The 23937-nt window shown below is 38.8% G+C and overlaps 1 protein-coding gene across 1 annotated transcript in view; it reads right to left on the reverse strand.

The window, feature by feature from the left end:
* The window catches only part of itga3 (integrin subunit alpha 3), a 165418-nt gene that overhangs the window by 32542 nt on the left and 108939 nt on the right, over window positions 1–23937 (reverse strand). The window contains exons 9-16 of the mRNA XM_033035336.1: window positions 13101–13240; window positions 11829–11912; window positions 11065–11132; window positions 9421–9560; window positions 7289–7432; window positions 4378–4484; window positions 2999–3173; window positions 1495–1569 (exon numbers count right to left, since the gene is read on the reverse strand). Coding sequence (XP_032891227.1) covers window positions 1495–1569; window positions 2999–3173; window positions 4378–4484; window positions 7289–7432; window positions 9421–9560; window positions 11065–11132; window positions 11829–11912; window positions 13101–13240 — 933 coding nt within the window. The remainder of the gene's footprint in view (window positions 1–1494; window positions 1570–2998; window positions 3174–4377; window positions 4485–7288; window positions 7433–9420; window positions 9561–11064; window positions 11133–11828; window positions 11913–13100; window positions 13241–23937) is intronic.

Below are 23937 nucleotides of genomic sequence, written 5' to 3' on the forward strand. Positions count from 1 at the left end.
GTTTTATCTGCACACCTTTCTGTAAATTTAATGAGTAGTTCAGTAGAGATTTTTTCAGATTTGTGTCATAGATGTTGTGAAGGAAGTGGGACTAGTGAGCCCCTTCCTTATAATATATAACCTGGATAACATATCAGACGTGGAGATAATGCTTATAACATACTCAATGTACAGAAGAAAGATATAATCAGAATGTTAGAACATCAGAAATAGCAACAGGTGTATGATTATGGCCCCATTACCCTGATTTACTATTCAATAAGATTTTGACTGATCATATTTTGGTCTCACCCAATTTCCTGATTGTTTCTTTCAAACTTCTATTTTCCAATGAAAATAAAACATCTCAGTCTCCAACATGTTCAGTGGTTCTGTCTCCATTGTTCCCTGGGGCTGAGAATTACAACGGTTCTCCAATCCTCTAAAGAAGAACTCCCTTTTCATTTGTCCTAAATAGGCCATCCTTATTTTCTGTAATTATACCTCCTAGACACACCCACAAAACAAATCTTCTTCCTAATATCTGCCCTGTCAAGCGCCCTTTCAACCTTATAAATTTCAATAAAATCATCTCCCATGTTTTAAATTCCAATGGCGATAAGCCTAACTTGGTTACCTGTTCCTGAAAAGACAATGCTTTCATTTCAGGAATCAACAAAGTAAAACCACGAACTGAACAGTTCTTACCTTCTTACTGCCTTCCTTAAATAAACAGACTCGGGCTGGTCGTCCTCTAATATTCTTTTGTCAAAAGTGCTGTATAGCTGCAGTAAGACTTTCCTATTTTACATTTTCTCTTACAATACAGGCCATCCAAATTAACCATTCCCTGGGCAAGCCAAGTTTCTGCATGCCAGGTCTGTGAACACCCAGATATCTCTCCACTGTAACATCCTGTAGCTTATTTGAAACCAAAACATTAACTATTTTTATCACCACAGGTACTGCCTGATCTGCTGAGTATTTCTGACATTTCCTGATATGTATTCCTCATTTGGTTGATAGACATGCAACAGTGGCGCAGCGGTAGAGTTGCTGCCTTATAGCGCTTGCAGCTGCGGAAACCCGGATTCGATCCCGACTATGGGTGTTGTCTGTACGTTCTCCTGTGACCACGTGGGTTTTCTCAGAGATCTTCGGTTTCCTCCCACACTCCAAAGACGTACAGGTTTGTAGGTTAATTGGCTTGGTGTAAGTGTAAATTGTCCCTAGTGTGTGTAGGATAGTGTTATTGTGTGGGGATCGCTGGTCGTTGCAGACTCGGTGGGCCGAAGGGCCTATTTCTGCGTGGTATCTCTAAACAAAAAGAAGCAAACCGTATCAAATAGGATTAATGCAGTTGGGTTCCTGGTTGTCAAGGTGGACACAGCATCATGGGGCCTATTTCTGTTCTGTATGATTCTAACACCAGAAATAGTCGGAGCCTTTGCAGACTATAAGGTGAAAACCACATTTTTAAAATTGGACACGACGCCAAGAAGATGAAGAACATACCTCTTGCCGCATTATGAAAGGATTTCCAATATCACAGATCAAAGTGTTACGGTCAGGATCACAGCGGATTTTATCCTAAAAGAAAGAGAGAATAGAATGGTTGTTCTTACTTTCAGCATTACAGAACAAAGCCAAATTATATTCAGCATACTTCCATTTAAACTGCGAGATCTCCAGCTCTCTGCTCAAAATCTGATATTGCATTTGAATCTCGACAGTGATAGTTCAATTGCAAAGAACATTAGAGGCAGAATCCTGTGTTGCACATTACTAATGGCATGTGATTTTAGAAAATGGTTGGTGCTTCTAAGGATGTATTTGATATTTATTAGATATGGGTCAGTCTTTATCTGTGGACTTTTTACTAGGAAATTCATTGGTACATGAGGTCCGTGTCCTGTGTGCCCTTGCACTTTCAAGTCTTTCCTATTGCATATGTTCCCATTGTGAAGAATGCAAAGTACACCAATTCCATCTGTTGCCTGGGAATGGTTGAGTGATCATGAGAGCGATTAGCTTGGTAGTGAATATGAAGGTAGGATCTGGTATCTGAAGTGGTTCAGGTCAACTGACTAGAAGAGGGATTCAGATGATGAGACCTTGATGTTAAGATTAGTAGTTGGTGGAGAGAAGTGGAATGTTGGCTAAGGATGACTATTGGGGTCAGGTTAGTTTGACAGGTTGGATGTTAGGGCATTTTTCTTAGTTATGTCAGGTCGGGGGATTGGTGGGCGGGATGCTGGGGATGGTATAAGGAACTTGTAAAAACACCCAGTTAAGAATTTAGAGGGGCCCCATCTGAATCAGATATTCAGATCCACACCATTGCAGGTCACCATTGATGTCACAAAGAAGCAGGGGCATATGTACGGAGGAGGCTCGTTTCCACATGAATGGTCCAGAACAGCAATTCTGGACAACACATCCCATTCGAAGTGCATAATTTTACAATCATATTGTAGCACACTGTATCCAATGTTTAGGTCCTTCAGTTTTTAGTTATGGTCACTGGAACTTATTTTTGAATGATCTATTGTGCTTTGTACTAATTGTGGCATAATAAATAATTTAAAATATCCTAGTGAGGGTGTCTAATGTCAGATGACTCAAAATTAAACATTGGACCTTTGCATATCTTTGGCTAGAATGACACTGGGTTAATAATGCCCACCTTAATTTAACACCAAATAAAAACAAAGACATGAAATTGTTGGGAATACTCTGTACAGTTTTATATTTTATTTATCCTCTAAAGCAAAACTATTCACATCTGATGTGCTTCAAAGGAAGTATAGTTCTGGAACTTACATTTTAATGTCCTGCGACCAATATTCATGAACATCAAGCTTTGTATATTTCTTGTAGGAGGCCATTTGGCCCCTCAAGTCTATGCTAGCTCTTAGAGCAAGATCATTCTTCCTTTTAACCAGTACTCTCTCACGTGCCAATAAATTCACCCCAATTCCCCACCCACTGAAAGGACAATCTGCGGTAGCGTTCTTACCAAACGAGCACCGGAGTACGACACTGTGTCTGGCAGAGTGACGTTCAGCCGTGCCTGGTGTGCATCTTCACCATTTGTGACATCTGTTGGCTTATTTGTAATCTTTACTTGTAACACAAGCTTAACTTTTGGGTTGTTTCGTTGATTGTACTCCAAGATTTGCTTGCCATTCATTCTGGTAGTGAAACATCAAGAAAAGAAGAATCATTCCCTTTTCTGACCCCAAAATTGTGCAATCTCAAAATCAGCAAACAATGCGGTGAAAATTGCACAATTCTCATTCTCACTGTCACATTAACATTTTCTTTATTATGCCATTTTCAATACTTTTTCACTTTCACATGGACATCGTTTGTGTGGTATTGGGGTGAAGTTTAAGCTGACGGCATTAAGGTATAGTATCATGACTTAATTCCAAGATTGGTGTTTGTCCGCTTTGCACCTTTCCTCTTTATCCTAGGACACAAGAATCTCATACATGGGGAAGATAATTTATTGGGAGAAAAATACAACAAGAAAAAGACTTCTATGTCATTACTGAAGCTGTTTTTTGAACTTTTTCTTATTTTTTTCTCTCCAGATTTACAGCATTATAGTTTGAAGTTGCAAACACTGCATTATCTGTTGCATATCAGGAGAGTGGCACCTGCATTTGGGTACATTTTTCCATAATCTCACATATTAAGGATTACTCTCTAAACTGTTAGTCTCGATACCAAGCTCCAAACGTTCTCTTTTTGTTACGTTTTTATTGCTTCTTAAGTTACCCCCAGATTCGTAAAATCAGCAGCTCTTTATGTGGCAAAAGCTTTATGCTTTTTTTTTTTATCCAAGTGCTCTAATCTTCATAGATAGACACAATGTGCTGGAGTAACTATGCGAGCCAGGTAGCATATCTGGAGAAAAATGGGTGACATTTCGGATCGGGACCTTTCTTCAGACTAAAATTAGTCTGAAGGAGGGTCTCAACCCGAAACATCAATTATCCTTTTTCTCCACATGCTGCCTGACCGCTGAGTTACTCAAGCACTGTGTGTCTATCTTTGATATAAACTTTATATATCTTTAGTAGTTCTTTGTTTCTACATTTTGGCTTTAATCTTCGTGTTCTTCTCCTTTCTTGCAATTTCAGAAAAACCTTGAGCTAAGGCTGCTAGCAAACGAATGATTGAGATGTGCCTGAGCCTTGAATTGCCACAGCTGAAGATATCTTAGAAGGCTGTAGGACTGGCAAAAGATGCAGAGATTGGGAGAAAAAGTGCTACTGGAGGAATTTAAATGCACATTTATGAGATTAAGAATTTGTCATCAGAGCAAGGTCTTGGCACACTTTTCTAAGCATGGTCAGAATGTCTGAATGAGGAGGCTTTTCCCATTACCTTTTGAAGGATACAAATTTTCCGTTCTCTAGCTTCCCATATCTGTAAGACATTTTGAGATTGCTTTTGCAGATCCAATCATTCCCACATTTTTTCTGAATATGTATCTGCAAAAAGATGTTTATGTTAATATAAAATTAATATTAAGCAAGGAATTGATCTCAAAAACATCCACAAATGTTACAGTGAAAAGATTTTAACAGGAATTTGATATAATTCTGGATTTTCCCCATTGACCCAGATCACAGTCAATCCAAGCTGCGCCCAGTGGCTGCACAAAGGTGTCAAGGCTGCATGGTTATTCATGACCTTGATGTCTCATCTTTCCAATTGTCCTGCAAGCACATAAGGACTGTGGACCTTGACCTTAAAGTCTCCGAGGGCACCAGTTGAACACACACCCTATAGCCTTTGATACCTTATGGTGTGAAATTGTACAGGGTCTTGATGAGACCACATCTGGAGTATTGCGTACAGTTTTGGTCTCCAAATCTGAGGAAAGACATTCTTGCCATACAGGGAGTACAGAGAAGGTTCACCAGACTGATTGATGGGATGTCAGGACTTTCATATGAAGAAAGACTGGATAGACACGGCTTGTACTCGCTAGAATTTAGAAGATTGAGGGGGGATCTTATAGAAACTTACAAAATTCTTAAGGGGTTGGACAGGCTAGATGCAGGAAGATTGTTCCCGATGTTGGGGAAGTCCAGGACAAGGGGTCACAGTTTAAGGATAAAGTGGAAATCCTTTAGGACCGAGATGAGAAAAACATTTTTCACACAGAGAGTGGTGAATCTCTGGAAAACCCTGCCACAGAAGGTAGTTGAGGCCAGTTCATTAGCTATATTTAAGAGGGAGTTAGGTGAGGTAAGGTAAATTTATTTATATAGCACCATTCGTGCAAACAGCAATTCAAGGTGCTTTACATAAAAGAAAAAGTAAAAAAGACAATACATTACATTATAAAGTTCAACACAAACGTCCCCCCACAGCAGAATCAATAATTTCCACTGTGGGGAAAGGCACCAGAAAGTTAAGTCCTCTTCCTCTGAAACACCCGAGGTCGGGGCCCATTTTTGGCCTTGCAGCCAGTCCGATAATTTTCAGGGCCCTCTTGCCGTGAAGATGGAACATCCGGCGTTGGGTGAAACAGTCCTCAAGCGGCTTGGAAAGTCTGGAGCGGCTGCCTCCTCCCCGGAGACCGGGGCACTCGTAGTCCTCAGGCCGCGCCGGTTAGAGCTCCAACCCCGGCAACTCGATCCCAGGCTCCGCGGCGCTCCAAATCCAGCGCCGCCCACGGCCGGACGCCCGCAGCCACAGCTTTGCGATGTTAGGAGTAGGCGGCCAAAGCGCTCCGGAGCTTACCGCACGGCGACACGGTATGGTATCGCCCGCTCCCTGTTGGTATCCCAGCGCTGGGCCGCCGCCGAAGCTGTAGTCCCGGCCGGTCCCGACAGGAAACGCTGCTCCATTCTCGATGGTAGGCCGCGAGGACGGGGCGAAGAAGCAGCTTAGAGGGATGCTGCCTCTCCGACTAGGTAGGGGACTAAAAATTAAAGTTTCCCCCCCTACATAAAGACCAACTTAACTAACTAACATTTTTTAACAAGAATTAAAAGAAAAAAGAAAAAGAAAGGTGAAGAGACGGACTGCGGGCAGGCTGCCATACACAGACGGCGCCCCCTCCTGCACATCCATGGAAAGAGATAGATGTGGCCCTTGTGGCTAAAGGGATCAGGGGGTATGGAGAAAGAGCAGGTACAGGATACTGAGTTGGATGATCAGCCATGATCATATTGAATGGCGGTGCACGCTCGAAGGGCCGAATGGCCTACTCCTGCACCTATTTTCTATGTTTCTATCCATCCCACTGTTCTTTATCCTGATACTCAAGGACATCTTAAAAACAAATGAAATCACTTTTCCTTCGATTTAATATCAATAAAAAGTAATTCATTTAAAACCAAATAAAATCATTTAAATTAATAATATGCAGAGGAAGAAAGGTAAACATAAACATAGCTAAGCAAATTAAAATAGGCAATCCCTACAAGAGCTAGGTTGGTGAAGTGCATGTGGCCCAGAGTACAGTCCGTTACAGCATATCCCCAGAACAGCGCTGAGATGCATCACCATCTGATCGCCCGTGCATTCACTACCTTGAGGCTGCTCTGTGCAGGCATACATGGATATGCATACTCGACTTACTGTGGAGCATGATAGAATCATGGGCTAGCCATCAGTGTGACGTAGCACTTTTCCTTTGAAAAAGATCATCTCAAGATTTTGAAGGATCCAAAGTTAATCATCTAAAGCTTCAGTGATGTCCAAAGAAGCATGCTCATTGATGGATGTGTGGTGAAGCAACTTTTATTTTGGCCACGAGCCTCCTGTTTGCAAATTCAGTTATGCTCAACGGACCAAAGTGTTCAATACTATTAATTCAATGTTACACTATGAATGGCCTGGGCTATGGACAGAATGATTCATGCAATGGGGCAAAGGCCAGATACCAATGAGTGATGACTCAGGGGCCTGCAATGGGCAATCAAGGTAGGGGAATGTTGTTGGGTGGATGTACAGTATCTTGTGATATGAGCCAGGGAGCTGGGAGGGGGGGGGGGGGGGGGGGGGGGGGGGTGGGAACAGTGCAGCGGGTTAACATTCTGATGGTGTGTGAATCTCTAAAATAAAGGGACCTCACCCAAAACGTTGCCCCCAGAGATGCTGCCTGTCTCACTGAATTAGTCCAGCGCTTTATGTTACAACTACACAATTTATTAACTGTTTCTTGTCTCATTTTCCAGATTCCCACATGTTCCCAACACACTGTCTGTCCGACATGCTTTACTTCCTCTCAGCTTACTATTCTTCTGTAATCATTAGGTAAATTAACTCTCCAAATTACCAGTTTAGTTTTGATGTACGGCTGTCCTACATTCAAAATGGGATAATCACTCATATCGACCAGTCCTTGAGCCGATTTGCTTTTATTGACAATGTTGTAACTAAGAGTGATTGAGATGGGTTGAAGTTTATCTTGCACTGGTTCCTAGAAAAACACACAAAAATCATTTAAGTATGAATTATTAGAAACTCATTCTTGCCATACATAGGCAGTAATTCCATTAGGCTACTGCCACTCAAAATACAAATTGCATTTCTATCTAGGCTAAGATAAGCTTCATCCAAGGCTTCATCAAAGAATGGGGAAAAAAAGTCAGGATTTAGTTGAACCAAAATGTATTACATTTTCAAATCAGCAGTCATTAAAAGTGCAGCTATGGCTGGAAGATGAAAGGCATTTATGATCAACATGTCTAAGGTGATGTGTACCAAAACATACTTATGAATACAATGAATCAAATGGCACGACAAAGTGGTAACAAAGAGAAAGCAAGAGTGCAGAACTAAATGCAAGCAATGAGATTACGGTGTCAGCTAATGGAAAAATGGAAGGATAACAAATAATAATTATAGATGAAATAAAGAATTAAATACTGATTAACAGTGGAAGACAAGGAATGTAAATGATTGCTTGGTTTAACATTATCTACCACACTCAAGTCAAGTTGGGTTTATTGTCATTCGTACACTGAGGTACAGGTACAATGAAAACTTTGCTTGTAGCAGCATCACAGGCACACAGACTCGGGCAACACACAAAACATAAATTATATATGGTAATGAAAAAACAAGATATCAATGTAAACCTAATTAGTAAACAAGTCCATGGTAGTGAAAGAGATGGTCCATAGTATCCCATTACTGAGGTAGGATTAGGGATGTGCACGTCAGTGTTAAGAACCTGATGGTTGTAGGAAAGGAAATAAATGCTTCCTCCTGCATCATGTAGATGCCTTTGATGGTGGGGAGGGCTGAGATTGTGATGGGATGGGCCGAGTCCACCACTCTAAGCAGCCTCTCGTGTTCCTTTGTGTTGGAATTGCCATACCAGGCCATGATGCAACCAGTCAGGATACTTTCTATAGTGCATCTGTGGAAGATTGTAGGAGTATTCCATGACATGCCAAATTTGTCTAAACATCTATGAAAGTAGAAATGCAAGCCTGCATTCTTCATGATTGCATCTACGTAATGTGCCCAGGACAGGTCACCTGAGATGTTAACACCTAGGAATTTGAAGCTGAATTAGAAGACATTTTGCAGGCAGCATGCAGGATGTATATTCATGTTCTCATCTTTTAATGCTGAAATTTGCAAGCCAGAACTACAGCTCTAGGAATTGGGCGTTTACGCCATATAAATGCAATTACATATATCCTATGTGTCTATGAATTGCTTATTAGCTGATCAAAAATTAAAGAGATTTCAGAATCTGAAAGTGGGAAGGAGAAGCAAAGACAAATGCCGACTAAGATGCCCAATGTACACTAGTACCATCTCCCTGCATTTGGCCCACATCCCTCTCAACTTTTCCTATCCATGTACCTGTCCAAATCTATTTTAAACGTTGTTACAGTACCTGCCTCAACTATCTCCATTTACCCACCACCCTCTGTGTGAAAGAGTTGCCCCTCTGGTTCTTACTAAATCTTTCCCCTCTCACCTTAAAACTATGTCCTATGGTTCCTGATTCCCCTACTCTGGGTTACAAAAATGTGCATTGTTTTGCACAGATGGGGTATACCCCAGATATAGTGAAAACTCCAATTCCTTGCACAGAGCTTGGAACTACCCTTACATCATTAATGCATTGTATGGTGATTAAATACTGCATATTTTACTGACGGGACAGTAACTTCAGGGAAAGGAGAGAACAGTATTTTAGGAATCGGGACTGAAATTTAAATGTTATCTTAAAAGCGAAATATAAATCAAAAGCAACACATTAACTTTCAAATCAATTTCCCTCTCTGCATTTCATTCGGTGTGAACGTTCTTTAGGGTCTGGTTTTTCATACATTGAATCTAGTACCAGAACAAATGTAATTCTGAAGATTTCAGATCAAGACATAAAATAAAAGACAACACAGGGATTAATGAGGAGGAAATGACTTCTCGGTAGGCTAATCTTACCATCAATCCCAGCTGGATGGCATGGCATTTTGATGTCGGCATTGAGAAAATGCTTGAATAGAAAGCTTTGTTTTTCTTAACAAATTTAACCCGTGGAGGAGAGCGCCTGTCTTTTTCAGCCTCCAGTTTGTACTTAAGATCTGCATTCAAATGAAACAACAAAAAAATGACATACGGCAACTTATTAACATCTCTGTGGAGTTATTTACATAGAGAAATGCAACTTGAAGAACCTTTGCGGCAAAACATGTGAACACAACAGTAAACAAATGACAGGGGAATGGCAGGAAATTAGAAACCAAGGGTCAAAGGGAGGGCTTTGATCAAGCTCATCAACAAAGCACCAAAAGCACAACCTATCTGTACGCTTTGAATGCACAAAAATCTTGGTAACAGGTATAAATACGAACACAGGGTCTTAGAGTCTTACGGTCCACCAAGCTCACAATAACTTCAAGCACCTATTTTTACAGTAACACATTTTATTCATCCCAGATTCCCATCACCTCTCACCACATCACTCCCACCCCTTCTTCCCATCCTGGTTCTATCATTCATCTACAGGCAGGGAGCAATTTACATTGGTCAATCAACCTACAAAACTACACATTTTGGGATGTGAGAGGAAACTCAATGATGAGCCTGTCCCACTTATGCAATTTTTTCGGCGACTTGCCGGCATCTGTCAGAGTCGCAGCAGGTCGGCGAAATTTTTCAACATGTTGAGAATCCAGCGTCGACCAGAACAAGGTACAACTCTTTTGGGGGACTACTCATGACCATACAGGCTTCACCCCGCGTGTCGCCTGGGTGTTACCTGTATGGTCGTGAGTAATTTCCTCAGTCGCCCAAATAGCCCGTCTGGTCGCCAATGCAACAACCTATGACGGGTGCCTACAGTGGCTGAAAAAGTTGCGTAAGTGGGACAGGCCCATTAGTTTAACTTGTTAATTTGTTAATATAACTCAGTTAAGTCAACTTTTCCCCATTTTCTCATCAAGAAGATATCTACCTCGGCCTCAAATATATTCAAAGATCCTGCTCTCATCGCACTTTGAAGACAGTTCCACAGGCTCGAGGTTATCTGAAGGGAAAAAAAGTCACCTCACCTCTTTATAAATGGGTGACCTCTTCCTTTTAAACAGTAACCTAATCAGATTCTCCAACAAGACTGACCCTTTTCATCACATTTGAGGCTGCTCAGGATGCTGAATGATTTCTCCACCTGGTGAGCATCTGTTCAAATACTCCATACTTTCTCTTGAGAAGAATGTAGACTACTGCTTGTTCATATTGTTTATATTAGACTATATAACGGGTTACAAACAATTTTTAGACAAGTTATATTTATGCAATGTATTCTTGGTCAAGACTTCTTAAATTGAATTGTATTCCATCTTAAAGAACAATTAATGTTGTTGGGAACTACATTGACTTTCAAAACTGGGAATACATTATTTGACTGTTAGTAAAGTTAATGTTTTGGTTGTCAATGGTGTGAATAGTTCAAATATCTTGATTATAATTAGAATTTTCTGCTGCTCAAAGCTATGAAAAATATGTTGTCTCGGTATCCACAGATCCTACAAGCTTACATCAACTGCGTTATGAAAAGGTGGCAGCACATTTTATAGTTGTACTTACCAATCTTGCGATTGTACTTTGTATTTCCAGTACTCACAGTGTATGAGAAGCAAACCTTCACTGTGAAACTGAATGAAAAAGAACACAAGGAGAATATTTCACTCGCACAGTCAAACAAATCTACTTTTCTGATTTACTAATCTTTTAATGTTTTCACATTTCTTAAAACATAGAAGGGAGCCAATTATCCCTCTGAATCAATGAGTCTCATAACAATACTGCCAGTCGCATGCCCCCACTTACTTACTAGACCCTAATCTCTCCCACACGCCCATGGACACCACCCATCTACATTTGGTGTAATTCTAATGGACCAATACGTATCACCCAACAAGACTTTTGGATGTGGGATGAAACTGGAGCTCCTGGGGAAACCCATTGGTCTCTGGGAGAATGTGCAAGCTTAACAGTGACAACGGTGAAGGTTAAAATTGAACCCATGCTGTTGGAGCCATGAAGCAGTGGCACTTGCTGCTGCACCCCTCAAAAGACACTCATTCCATTGTTGAATTGAATGACACAAATCCCGATTCCTTGGTTTATAACTTCCATTCTACCCCTCCCACAACAATACATGCATCTGATTCTGAAAAAAAGATACAGCTTCCCTTGGAGTTCCACACATCAGTAACGAGGAAAGCAGCCACACTGCTGCCACAGCATGAAGCAGCTTGGCTCATCCGTAAGACAGAAATCAATGCATTCTCACGTGTTCAAAATACCCAAGAATTTTAGAGAAAATAATTAAAAATTGTAATACTTACCAAGAAGTTGAGTTGCAATATCTGGTATCAATGATTTCTGGTTGCACAGTGAAGTCTTCACTTATATTAATAACTGGGCGTGTTCTGGAAATAAATAATTGCTATTAACTAACGCAAAAACACCGCTGCGACTCAAGTACGACATTAATTTCTTGCTAAGAACCTATGATTTGTGAAGTGTTTGTTCAATTTCCAATATTTTGAATCTGCATAAAAATGTAATGTTAAACAGGGCTAAATGTTGTTGCAACTATCAGAATACATAAGGACCTCCTACCTCACTCATATTCACATTTGTAAATTTATTTTTCTTGACAAATTCCTGTCTCTCCATATACAATGGAAATTGCCTATGTAAACAACACATTGTAATTAGACAGTTTGGCTGATGGTTGCATTGTAGAACCTATATGTTTTATTTTCCAGCTTTCTAATTGTACTGTTGAAGATCTTTTATGCTGTGATTTAATCTATTTTAATTCTTCACAAACATCTACAAGTTTTGCAGAAGATAGACACAAAAAGCTGAAGTAACTCAGTGGGACAGGCAACATCTCTGGAGAGAAGGAATGGGTGCCATTTCGGGTCGAGATCCTTCTTCAGACTGGTTAGGGATAAGGGAAGTGAGAGACAAAGGCAGTGATGTGGAGAGATAAGGACCAATAAGTGAAATATATTCAAAAAGTAATGATGATAAAGGAAACATGCCAATGTTAGTCGTTTGTAGGGTGAAATCGAGAAGCTAGTGTGACTTGAATGGGGGAGGGATAGAGAGAGGGGGAATGCCGGGGCTACCTGAAGTGAGAGAAATCTATATTCATACCACTGTGCTTTAAGCTGCCCAAGCGAAATACGAGATGCTGTTCCTCCAATTTGCGTTTAGCCTCACTCTGATAATGGAGGAGACCTAGGACAGAGAGGTCTGTGTAGGAATGGGAAGGGAAATTAAAGTGTCCAACAACCGGGAGATCAGGAGGGTTCAGGCAGGCTGAGCGAAGGTGTTCTGTGAAACGATCGCCCAGTCTACGTTTGGTCTTGCTGATGTATAAGAGTCCACATCCTGAACAACGGATAGAGTAGATGAAATTGGAGGAGGTGCGTGAACCTCTGCCTAACCTGAAAGGACTGTCGGGGTCTGATTTGCAGCTTGAGTATGAATAATACAAAGTCAAACTAATTTGGAAAATAACTTGCGCGAGTTTAAAAATGGGCACACAACATGTACACGTCCGTGTCCAATTTTAATTTGCTTTCTAACGCTTTTATGTTTACCTCAGTAAAATGACCTTGTCGGATAACGTTCCAATTAGAATGTCAGGATATTCATTCTGATCGACATCAACCCCTCCACTGATTGAGTAGCCAAATGTTTTTATCTCCTCAGTGTTACCCAGTTCATTTCCACTGATGATCTGGAAAATTAAAAATGAACAAAGAATTTATGTCAAGCAGTCTTTGTATGAGTCATAGAATCATAGAGAGTGATAGCACGGTAAGAGGCCCTTCAGCACATTTAATTTTCATCATTGACCATATTCGCCTTCAGTTTGCTTTAGTTCCTTGTGCAGTCGGTTCTTGCCATTATAAACAGTAGCTTGTGTTCTGGGGTTGTCCCCATAAATTTTAAACATGCTGTAGTGCAACCACTACTTAAAAAATCAGGCCTGGATCAAACTGATCTGTCCAATTTTAGGCCGATCTCCAAGTTGCCTTTTATCTCCAAGATCATGGAGAAGGTAGTTTATGCGCAGCTGAAACTCTTCCTGGATGAGCACAATATTCGGGAGGTTTTCCAGTCTGGATTCAAGGCTATGCATAGCACAGAGTCGGCTCTGCTAAGGGTCTTCAACGACATCCTCCTGGCAAACGACTCAGGTAATTATGTGGTTCTTGTCTTGCTGGACCTATCTGCCGCCTTCGATACAGTGGACCATGGAATTTTAATTTCCAGACTACAGCACCAAGTGGGCATTTGTGGCAGTGCCCTGGGATGGTTCAGGTCCTATCTGGCAGACAGAACCATGCGGGTAAGCCTTGCTGACTTTGAATCCTCCTCCACTCCCTTGGTATATGGGGTTCCACAGGGCTCAATTTTAGGGCCCCTGCTCTTCTCCTTATACTTACTTCCTCTGGGCTCAATTTTAAGAAGGCATGGCATCTCCTTTCACTTTTATGCGGATGATAGCCAGTTATATATGCCACTCAGGAAAGAGGAAGACTATTCTTTAAAATCACTTCTGTCTTGTCTTGAGGACATTAAGTCCTGGATGGCCTTAAACTTTCTGGGACTTAATGAAGAGAAGACAGAGGTGATTTTGTTTGGCCCCAATGGCTGCCGTGAACCTCCCTTTGTTGACTTGGGTCCACTGGCAATGTCTGTAAAGCCAACCGTCTTGAACCTGGGTTTTAGGATGGACGGTGATTTTAAACTAGACAAACAAATAGGCGCGGTGGTTAAGTCCAGCTTCTTTCACCTAAGGAAGCTGGCAAAGGTGAAGCCCATTCTCGAGCGGGAGCATTTTGAAACAGTAATCCATGCCTTTATTACATCTAGGCTGGATTACTGTAACGCACTCTACTCTGGAGTCGCACGAGCTTCATTGGCTCGTCTCCAGCTTGTTCAAAATGCTGCCGCTCGCCTTTTGACTGGAACTCGAAAGAGGGAGCACATTACGCCAATTTTGGCCTCCCTACACTGGCTCCCAGTGCACTTTCGAGTTCATTTCAAAATTCTTTTATTTGTTTTTAAATCATTGAATGGGCTCGCCCCGCCTTACCTCTCTGAGCTGCTCCACCTATATGCTCCTGCCCGGTGCCTCAGGTCAGCTGATCAGCTGCTCCTTGAGGTACCAAGGTCTAAGCGGAAGCTCAGAGGGGATAGAGCCTTTTCTGTTGCTGCTCCGGCACTCTGGAACACCTTGCCGTTGCACATCAGACAGGCCCCCTCACTGTCCATCTTCAAATCCTCCCTAAAAACATATTTTTATTCTTTGGCTTTCGACACTGGCTGAGGCATTGCTCCTGTTTTTAGTGCTTTTAATGTCTTTTAATTTTTAGTGTGTTTTTTATAGTCCTTCGTTGTACGGTTTTTAATGGTTTTTAATTGTTTGTAATAGCTTTTTGTTCATGATTTCTCATGTACAGCACTTTGTGGCAACTGTAGTTGTTTAAAGTGCTTTATAAATAAAGTTATTATTATTATTATTATTATTGTATCTACCATATCTCATTATCTCTATCAACTCACCCCCAAAGTTCTATCACTCATTTTTAACAAGCGGCAATCTAATGTGATCATTTAGCCTACCAATCTGAACATCCTTACAAGTTGGAAGACAAATATGGCACCCTGGAAGAAATCCATGTGGTCACAAGAAAAATGTGCAAACTGAACACATGGATTGAACCTGGATCTTTGGCATTATGAGGTGAATTATCTTTGCTAGTACAAGTCAAGTCAAGAGAGTTTATTGTCATGATAAATTATAAATACATTCCTATTTATGATGATAACCAGTCAACCTGATAGATTGTTAGAATTTATTTTACATTTCAGAATGCTTTATTGATATTAGAATATGTTGGACAAGGTGAGCTCAAACCTCTTGCCTGTGAATTGGAAAGTTATATGTTCAATCCTCATCTCCAAAGACTTCAAAGGAAGTTCCACTAAGATCATTGCACTGTCAGAGATGCCATCCTTCATGTCAGATACCAGGCCATATTTTATCACTATCACAATGTTGTTTGTGAGAGTTTTCTGTCTGCAAATTAGGTGTATATTTTCTATTTTACAATAGTGACTACAACTCAAAAAATGTAGTGCAAAGTCCATTGATGACTCAGGATGTTCTGAGATTAGAATAGTGTTATAAAGCTTTCTTTATTTCATGAGCATGGCTCATATCCATTTCATTATTACCCAAACGTATTGCCCCATTGTTGGATATGATCTCACTGTTACCTGTTCCAAGCAAAGTTGTTGGAAACTGTGTAGGGAGTTTGGTTGGGTGCAATAAGAGAGGCTTTTTCTCTCTGCATATGGATTGAATGGTATGGAACCAAGTTAAAATAATCACATATGAATGAGATGAAAAGAAATTCATATGGGGCACCAATAATTGCAGATGCTGGATTCTGGAGGAAAACACAAAGTGCTGGAGGAACTCAATGGGTCAGGCAGCAGATCTGTATAAGACACAGATAGGCAATGTTTTGTGTCGGGACCCTGATGGTGAATCTGTGGAATTCATTGCCACAGAAGGCTGTGGAGGCAGTCAATAAATATTTTTAAGGCAAAGGTAGATAGATTCTTGATTAGCATGGGTGTCAGGGGTTATGGGATGAAACAGTAGAATGGGGTTGAGGAGGAAAGATAGATCTGCCATGATTGAATGGCAGAGTAGACTTGAAGGGCTGAATGGCCTAATTCTGCTCCTATCACTTGTACACTTATGAACGTATGCGCCTTCATCAGTCTGAAGAAGGGTCTTGACCCAAATTGCCGAATGTCCATTTCCTCCATGGATGCTGCCTGACCCACTGAATACCTCTGGAACTCTGTGTTTTGCACGAGAATAAACAACAATGTCCTTCTTTCAAAAAAAATGTCTACTGCAAGCCAGACATTGGGAGTGAATATTCAGGCACAATGGGGTAGAGGTTTATTTTATTGTTCAAGAAGGAACTGCAGATGCTGGAAAATCGAAGGTAGACAAAAATGCTGGAGATCTCAGCGGGTGAGGCAGCATCTATGGAGCGAAGGAAATAGGCAACGTTTCGAGCCGAAACGTCTGAAGAAGGGTTTCGGCCCGAAACGTTGCCTATTTCCTTCGCTCCATAGATGCTGCCTCACCTGCTGAGTTTCTCCAGCATTTTTGTCTACCAATTTGTTAATTTGCTATATTGCAGTGTTGCCCATTGGATTGCATGGCCATAATTGGGTTACATACAAAAAAATATCATTCACATTTAGTGCAGGCAATCAATTATGAGTTTCAAAGCAAATCCCCATACAGCTAAACATATTATGATTTGAATTATAAATGTTGGCTGATCTTAACTTTCAGTGCAGGCAGGTAAGAAGGCATAGGTTGACTCTTTGGTTCCCTTTTCTGTTCAGTTTAATAATTGATGGCAAAATGCTAAAACAATCCTTCAAAATACTTAAATTAACACTTTTCCTGAATTCATTCATGTATCGTCACTGGGGTTTACAGGTTCAGAATGGTTGGCAGTGTGCCTTTAGCAAGTGACGGTACCAAGTTCCACAGTGCACCTGGCAACATTGGCCCAATTATCAGTCGGTAAATGTTAACACATTTTTTGAATTAATCCAAATATAGGTCACCTCAGATTGTTGCGGATTATGAAATCTGTTCAGGATATATTCTTGGTTTGACTGTTGACAAACGTGATGTTGAACCACACAAAAAAATAAATCTGGGAAAGGCACTAAAAAGCTGGAAGAGGGGTTAAGGAAACAACTCTAGATGTAGGTCACCCAGTTTAGGAGAGGAGGAAAAGTAAAATATTTGAATAAAAGCCAAAAATGGATTCCTGATGGTGAGATTATGACGTGTCAGCTGGGCCATTAACCCAGAAGGCCAAATGTTTAAGGATTCTGTGGTTTATAAACTTCCTGTGAACCCAAGATGGAGTCCAGATACACCATGGTGTCTGCAGAACTAAAAATAACATAAAACACTTTGCATTAGGAATACTAGACAAGCAAAAATAGATCTTGGGCCCATTTCTCAATTCAGTAAGCCTATCTCCAGATATCTAGCTTTGGAACATAATCTTTGATACCATTGTGCAATATTAAAACTATAAATCTTATATTAAAACTAACAATTGAATTTGCGACGATTGGCATTGGCTGACTTTGACCTTTAGCCTCACTCTGTGCGTCCCTTGCTCACTTTGCACAATCAGAGTCTAGAGAAGGGTCTCAACCTGGAACGTCACCTATTCCTTATATCCAGTGATACTGCCTGTCCTGAGTTACTCCAGCAGTTTGTGTCTATCTTATTCTAGATTTTAGCATACGGTCAAAGTCCCTCCAAACAGCAAAAGTCTCCAGCTTGAAAACTTCAATTGAGTTAATCGTTAACCTAATAACTTCCCAGCAAAACTACCCCATTTATCATTTCTTTTTAATTTAGACTTTATGGTCAGGTTAACACTTTAGTACATTTATCATGTACTAGTGTGGGTTCTGGAACTTTTGTATAGTATGGGGGCTTGAACTATGTTAAGCACTCCAGGTGTGATCTAACAAAGCTTTGTACAGTTGTAGCAACCTCCTCGATTCAAATCTTCTGGATAAAAAAATAATGTTACATTGGTCTTGATTATTTTCTGAAACATGACATTTAAGTGACATTAACATGTTCCTGGGTCTCTCTGGACATCCACTGTGGCCTTTTACAACTCAGAAAGTACTTTGTTCTGTTGTCTGTTCTACCTAGTTTTGCATACATTAGAATGTATTTACCAATTTTGCCTGTTGGCTTACTCTACTGATGTCTCTAAAATTTAACGCCTCTATCTATATTGTTTATGATACAATCTGACTTTCTACTATCTGACCTGCAGCATTTGGTATTCAGTCATCTGTGCTGTTTACAAATATGTTCATAAGTGGTAGGAGCAGAATTAGGCTACTCAGCCCATCAAGTCTACTCTGCCATTCAATCATGGCTGATCTATCCTTCCCTCTCAACCCCATTCTCCTGCCATCTCCCCATAACCCCTGACACCCGTACTAATGGAATGATAAATGGTTGCAGTGCTGGAGATCCTTGCTAGGCACCAATTCTCACATCCTGCTTGTTTCAGTACCAGCGCATTATCTCCAATCCCTGTCTCCTACGACTCAGCCAATTCCATAACCAAGTCATTTGTTATTAGGCCAGGCAGCATCAATGGAAAGAGAAGCACTGGAAATGTATTGAGTTAAAGACCTGATTGATGAATGAAGGGTCTTGGACCTGAAACATTGCCCATTGCTTTAATCTATTAATACTGCATGTAAATTAATGATGCTGCCCGTCCAGCTGAGTGTTTCCAATATTTTCTGGTTTTATTTCAGATTTCCATGATTGCAGTTTTTAAAAATTATTTCCTTGGGCTTTAACCTAACGACCTACCAGGAAATCTATCAAAATCTTTTAAAGTCTATATAAATAACACCTGTAGATAATTCCCTGCCGGCTACTTCAGTCAACTCTTCACAATACATATTGTGATCAGCTCCATTAGGGATGGTTTTCCCTTCACAGATACATCAACGTTTGATGGATAAAAGCCAGGAGTTATTGTTCAGGTAAATACGGCCACCAATCCGTGCCGAGAACAAACGCCTCTTAGAATTATTACGTAAAACAAACGAGAAATGTATTGATCTGGAGGGACGCCAACGCCGTAAAAATTTGCGTATAGTTGGTCTGAGCGAAGGTCGTGAGGGGAGTCAAGATCCTCGAAAATTTGTTGCAAAACTTTTAATGGATATTCTGAATTTGGATCATGAACCCCTGTTGAGCCGTGCACATAGGGCTCTAAGACGGGCCCCTGGGATAGGTTCATCGCCCAGACAAATGATTGTAAAAGTGGCCTTTGACCATGTCTTCGAAGAAATGATGAAGATAATAATAAAAAAGAGAAACCTGAAATACGAGGGAGACAACATCAGTATTTTTAGAGACTTCCCAGCAGAAGTGGCCAAGAAAAGAGCACTATTTAAAGAAACAAAAGGTATCCTGAGGAATTTACAGAATACTAAGAATCTGAGATATGGCTTGATGTACCCAGCAATACTGAGAGTAACTTATGATGACAAGGAATATCGTTTCGTTAAGCATACTGAAGCATTGAAATTCGCCCGAGGCATACAGCAGAAGCCAGAAGATGAAGAGAGAGAAGATGCGGAGGAAGAACCCGAGGGAGAAGGAGAGGACTGAACTTTTATCATCGACCTGTGGTTATGAAATACTCACTTAGAAGGAAGTGGAATAATGGGCATTTAGTAGTAGTTCTGTATTAATTATTAGAAAATATTTAATTATTCCATGATAATAGTATTACATATTATAGTATTAAATATAATTGATATTAGTAATTAGCAAATAGTAATATGAATAATAGAAATAATTACTAAGTACTAAGTATATAAAGTTAGTACCCCACCCCAATATATATAGCATTTGAGATAGGAGCTGGTATAATTAACATCTTTTTTTTTTATTAAAAAAAACGGAAGTCTTTAGATTAATGGCCACGTTAGTGTGGCTTTCACCTTCACATACTACACACTATACAAGTGTAGTTTCTTTTTTTTCTGAGCACCCTATTAACACCCTTTACTTTTTTTTTATTATTGATATTTCTTATTGTTTTTGTTTTTTATTGATCTTATATTATATATTATTTGAATGTAGATGTGAAGGATATTGTGTATTTAGTTTAAGAAGACATAGATGCGGATTAAGGTGGATAGAAATTCTCATTGGATTGATGTCCGGGTGCAACGGGGAGCTGGGGGAGTCAAGAAGGCTACTCCAAAAAAAGCCGCCCTAATAGTAAAATGCATGATATAAAGGTGAAGACTGGGGGTGATGGAGTAACCTTCTGCAGTTGGAATGTAAAAGGAATTAATGAACCAATTAAAAGGGGAAAGGTGTTAGCTCAGTTGAACAGATTGAAGACAGATGTCATTTTCCTTCAAGAGACTCATCTTAAAAAAGATGCTCAACATAGATTAACAGCTAAATGGATTTCTAAGGTGTATCATTCTACATTTATTCATAAATCTAGAGGAGTTGCAATAATTATTCGCAAAGGTATACCTTTCATACAAAGTTCTATTATAGAGGATAAAGAAGGCAGATATGTAATAATTACAGGGGAATTATATTCAAAAAAGGTAATTTTAATGAATATATATGCCCCTAATTTTGATAATCCATTATTTTTTAAGAAAATATTTAATAATATTCCTATATCCACTCAACACAATTTAATAATTGGAGGTGATTTAAATTGTACTTTAGATAACTATCTAGATAGATCATCTGCAAAAAGGAAAGCTGCCTCGAAATCAAGTAAATTCATAAATGCTTTTATCAATACATCTAATATTAAAGACATCTGGAGGTTAGATAATCCATCCGGACGAGAATATTCTTTTTTCTCGCCCGTACATGGAACCTATTCGAGGATAGATTATTTTTTAATAGATTCTAAATTACTTCCTTTTACGTATGATGCAAAATATCATAATATTATTATCTCGGATCATGCGCCATTAACATTTAAGATAAAATTAAAAGATATATCTAATAAAACTACTACCTGGAGATTTAACCCTCAGATATTAAAGGACAATGACTGTTGTAAATATGTGATGGATCAGATTAAATTATTTTTTGAAACTAATGATAATCCTGAAACTTCTCCATCACTATTTTGGGACACATTTAAGGCATTCATGCGTGGCGCAATAATATCCGCACAAGCACATCTCAATAAAGAAAATCGAAAAATAGAACAAAATTTAGAAAATGAGATAAAACGTCTAGATAATGAAAATATAAAACAGCCTTCCAAAGAGTTAAGTAATAAAATTGCATCAGTAAAATATAGATTAAATAAAATATATTCTAATCAAGTGATTAAACTTTTTCAACAAACTAAGCAAGTGTATTTTGAATTTGGAGATAAGCCACAAAAATTACTAGCACGACAGCTTTAGAAAATTAGAAGATGAGAAGATGATACACGGAATTAGATCTGAGTATGGAAATATATTAATTACTCCAAAAGATATTAATGATAGATTTTTACAATATTATAAAAATCTTTATTCGTCAAAACTAACAGGACAAACAGATAGTATGGAAATATTTTTACAAGAATGTCAAATCAATAGCTTAGATCAGGAAGGTAGAGAATTGTTAAATGCTGAAATAACAGTAAAAGACATTATAGAATCAATTAGTTCGCTAAAGAACGGAAAAGCAGCGGGCCCAGATGGCCTGAGTGCAGAATTTTATAAAAAATTTCAAGATCTGATTTCCCCAAGATTACAAATAATGTATAGATATGCATATGACCAAGGAAAATTACCAGAATCTTTAAATGAATCCACAATTACACTCATCCCTAAAGTAGATAAGGATTTGGAAGATCCTGGATCATATAGAGCGATTGCCCTTTTAAATACAGACCAAAAAATATTAACTAAGGTCTTATCTAGGAGATTAAGTTTAGTGATCTCTAAATTAATACATTATGATCAAACAGGTTTTATCCCAAAACGTTACTCATCCCAAAATCTCAGACGTTTGTTTAATATTATATATTCAAAAAGAAAACGAGATACGGAACTAGCGGTTATATCACTAGATGCAGAAAAAGCGTTTGATCAGGTGGAATGGATGTATTTATTTAATATAATGGAAAAGTTTCAATTGGGGGATAGATTTTGTAAATGGGTAAGAATTTTATACTCGAATCCTATGGCAAGAATTTTGACTAACCAAATTTTATCAGCCAAATTCAAACTCTCTAGGGGATGCAGACAGGGATGTCCGTTATCACCCTTATTGTTCGCATTGGTGATAGAACCATTGTCGGAAAAAATTAGATCTGAACCTGAAATATATGGCTATAATACTGATACAACAATTAATAAAATTTCTTTATATGCAGATGATGTTTTGATTTATATTACAAAACCGGAAATTAGTATTCCCAACCTGCTAAACATTATAACTAAGTTTGGTGCATTTTCTGGGTATAGGATTAATTGGGATAAAAGCGAGATTATGCCAATAACAGGAATAAATCTAAATACATTACAACAATACCCATTAAAAGTAGTTACAGACAAACTTAAATATTTAGGGATTAACGTAACTAAAACTCATAACTCATTAATAAAATCCAACTATCCTCAACTATTAGATAAACTTAGAAAAAATATTTTATATTGGAAAACACTTCCTATATCCATGATTGGTAGAATAAGTGCCATAAAGATGGTATTTCTACCGCAGTTGTTATATTTGTTTCAGGCTATTCCTTTTTTTCTTCCGAAAACTTTTTTTTTAAAAATTGATAATATTGTCAATAGTTTTATTTGGGATTATAAAAATCACAGAATAAATAAAAAACATCTATGCAAAGCTAAGATAAATGGAGGATTAGCACTTCCAAACTTTTTATATTATTTCTGGGCTGTTCAGATTAAGAATATGAATTTCTGGTGGGTAAATATGGATCATGAACCGACATGGTTAAATATAGAAAAGGAAGACTGTCTACCTTTCAATGTAGGTTCGATAATTTTTGCACCAACGGAAGTACAAAAAAAATATTATAAAGACAACCTAATAATATATAATAATAGACGTATTTGGAAACAAATAGTTAAGACTCTACATTTGGATAATCTCTCATTTAGATTACCAATTATGAATAATCCATCGTTTAAACCTGCTATATTAGATGGGGGGTTTAAACAATGGGATGATTTAGGAATTACAAGGATAGAACACCTTTATAGAAAAGGAAAATTTCATTTATTCCAGGAGTTACAAGATATTTATGGATTGTCTCCACAACATTTGTTTAGGTATTTACAAATTAGAGATTATATTAAATCCAATACACAAGATTATAAAAATAAAGAAGCAGGATTGTTAGACGAACTGTTTAATTTACATCCAAATACAGAAAAATTAATAGCCTATATATATAACATCATTTTGGATAAGGAGAATCCAATAACGGAAATATATCGTCAAGCATGGGAAAATGAAATGGGATTGGCTATAACAAAAGAAAACTGGGAAGAAAGTCTACAACGAATACACCGGTGTTCATTAAACGCCAGACATATACTGATACAATTTAAAGTATTATATAGGTTACATTATTCGAAAACTAAATTAAATAGTATTTTTCCGAATCTCTCCGCTATTTGTGATAAGTGCAAGAAAGCAGAGGCAAATTTAATACATAGTTTCGTTACATGTCCTAAATTGAATTATTACTGGACAGAAATTTTTAAAGTTATTTCTGAAGTCATCAAAGTTAAATTGGA

The sequence above is a fragment of the Amblyraja radiata genome, chromosome 16 (genome assembly GCF_010909765.2).
Source record: "Amblyraja radiata isolate CabotCenter1 chromosome 16, sAmbRad1.1.pri, whole genome shotgun sequence".
Taxonomy (NCBI): domain Eukaryota; kingdom Metazoa; phylum Chordata; class Chondrichthyes; order Rajiformes; family Rajidae; genus Amblyraja; species Amblyraja radiata.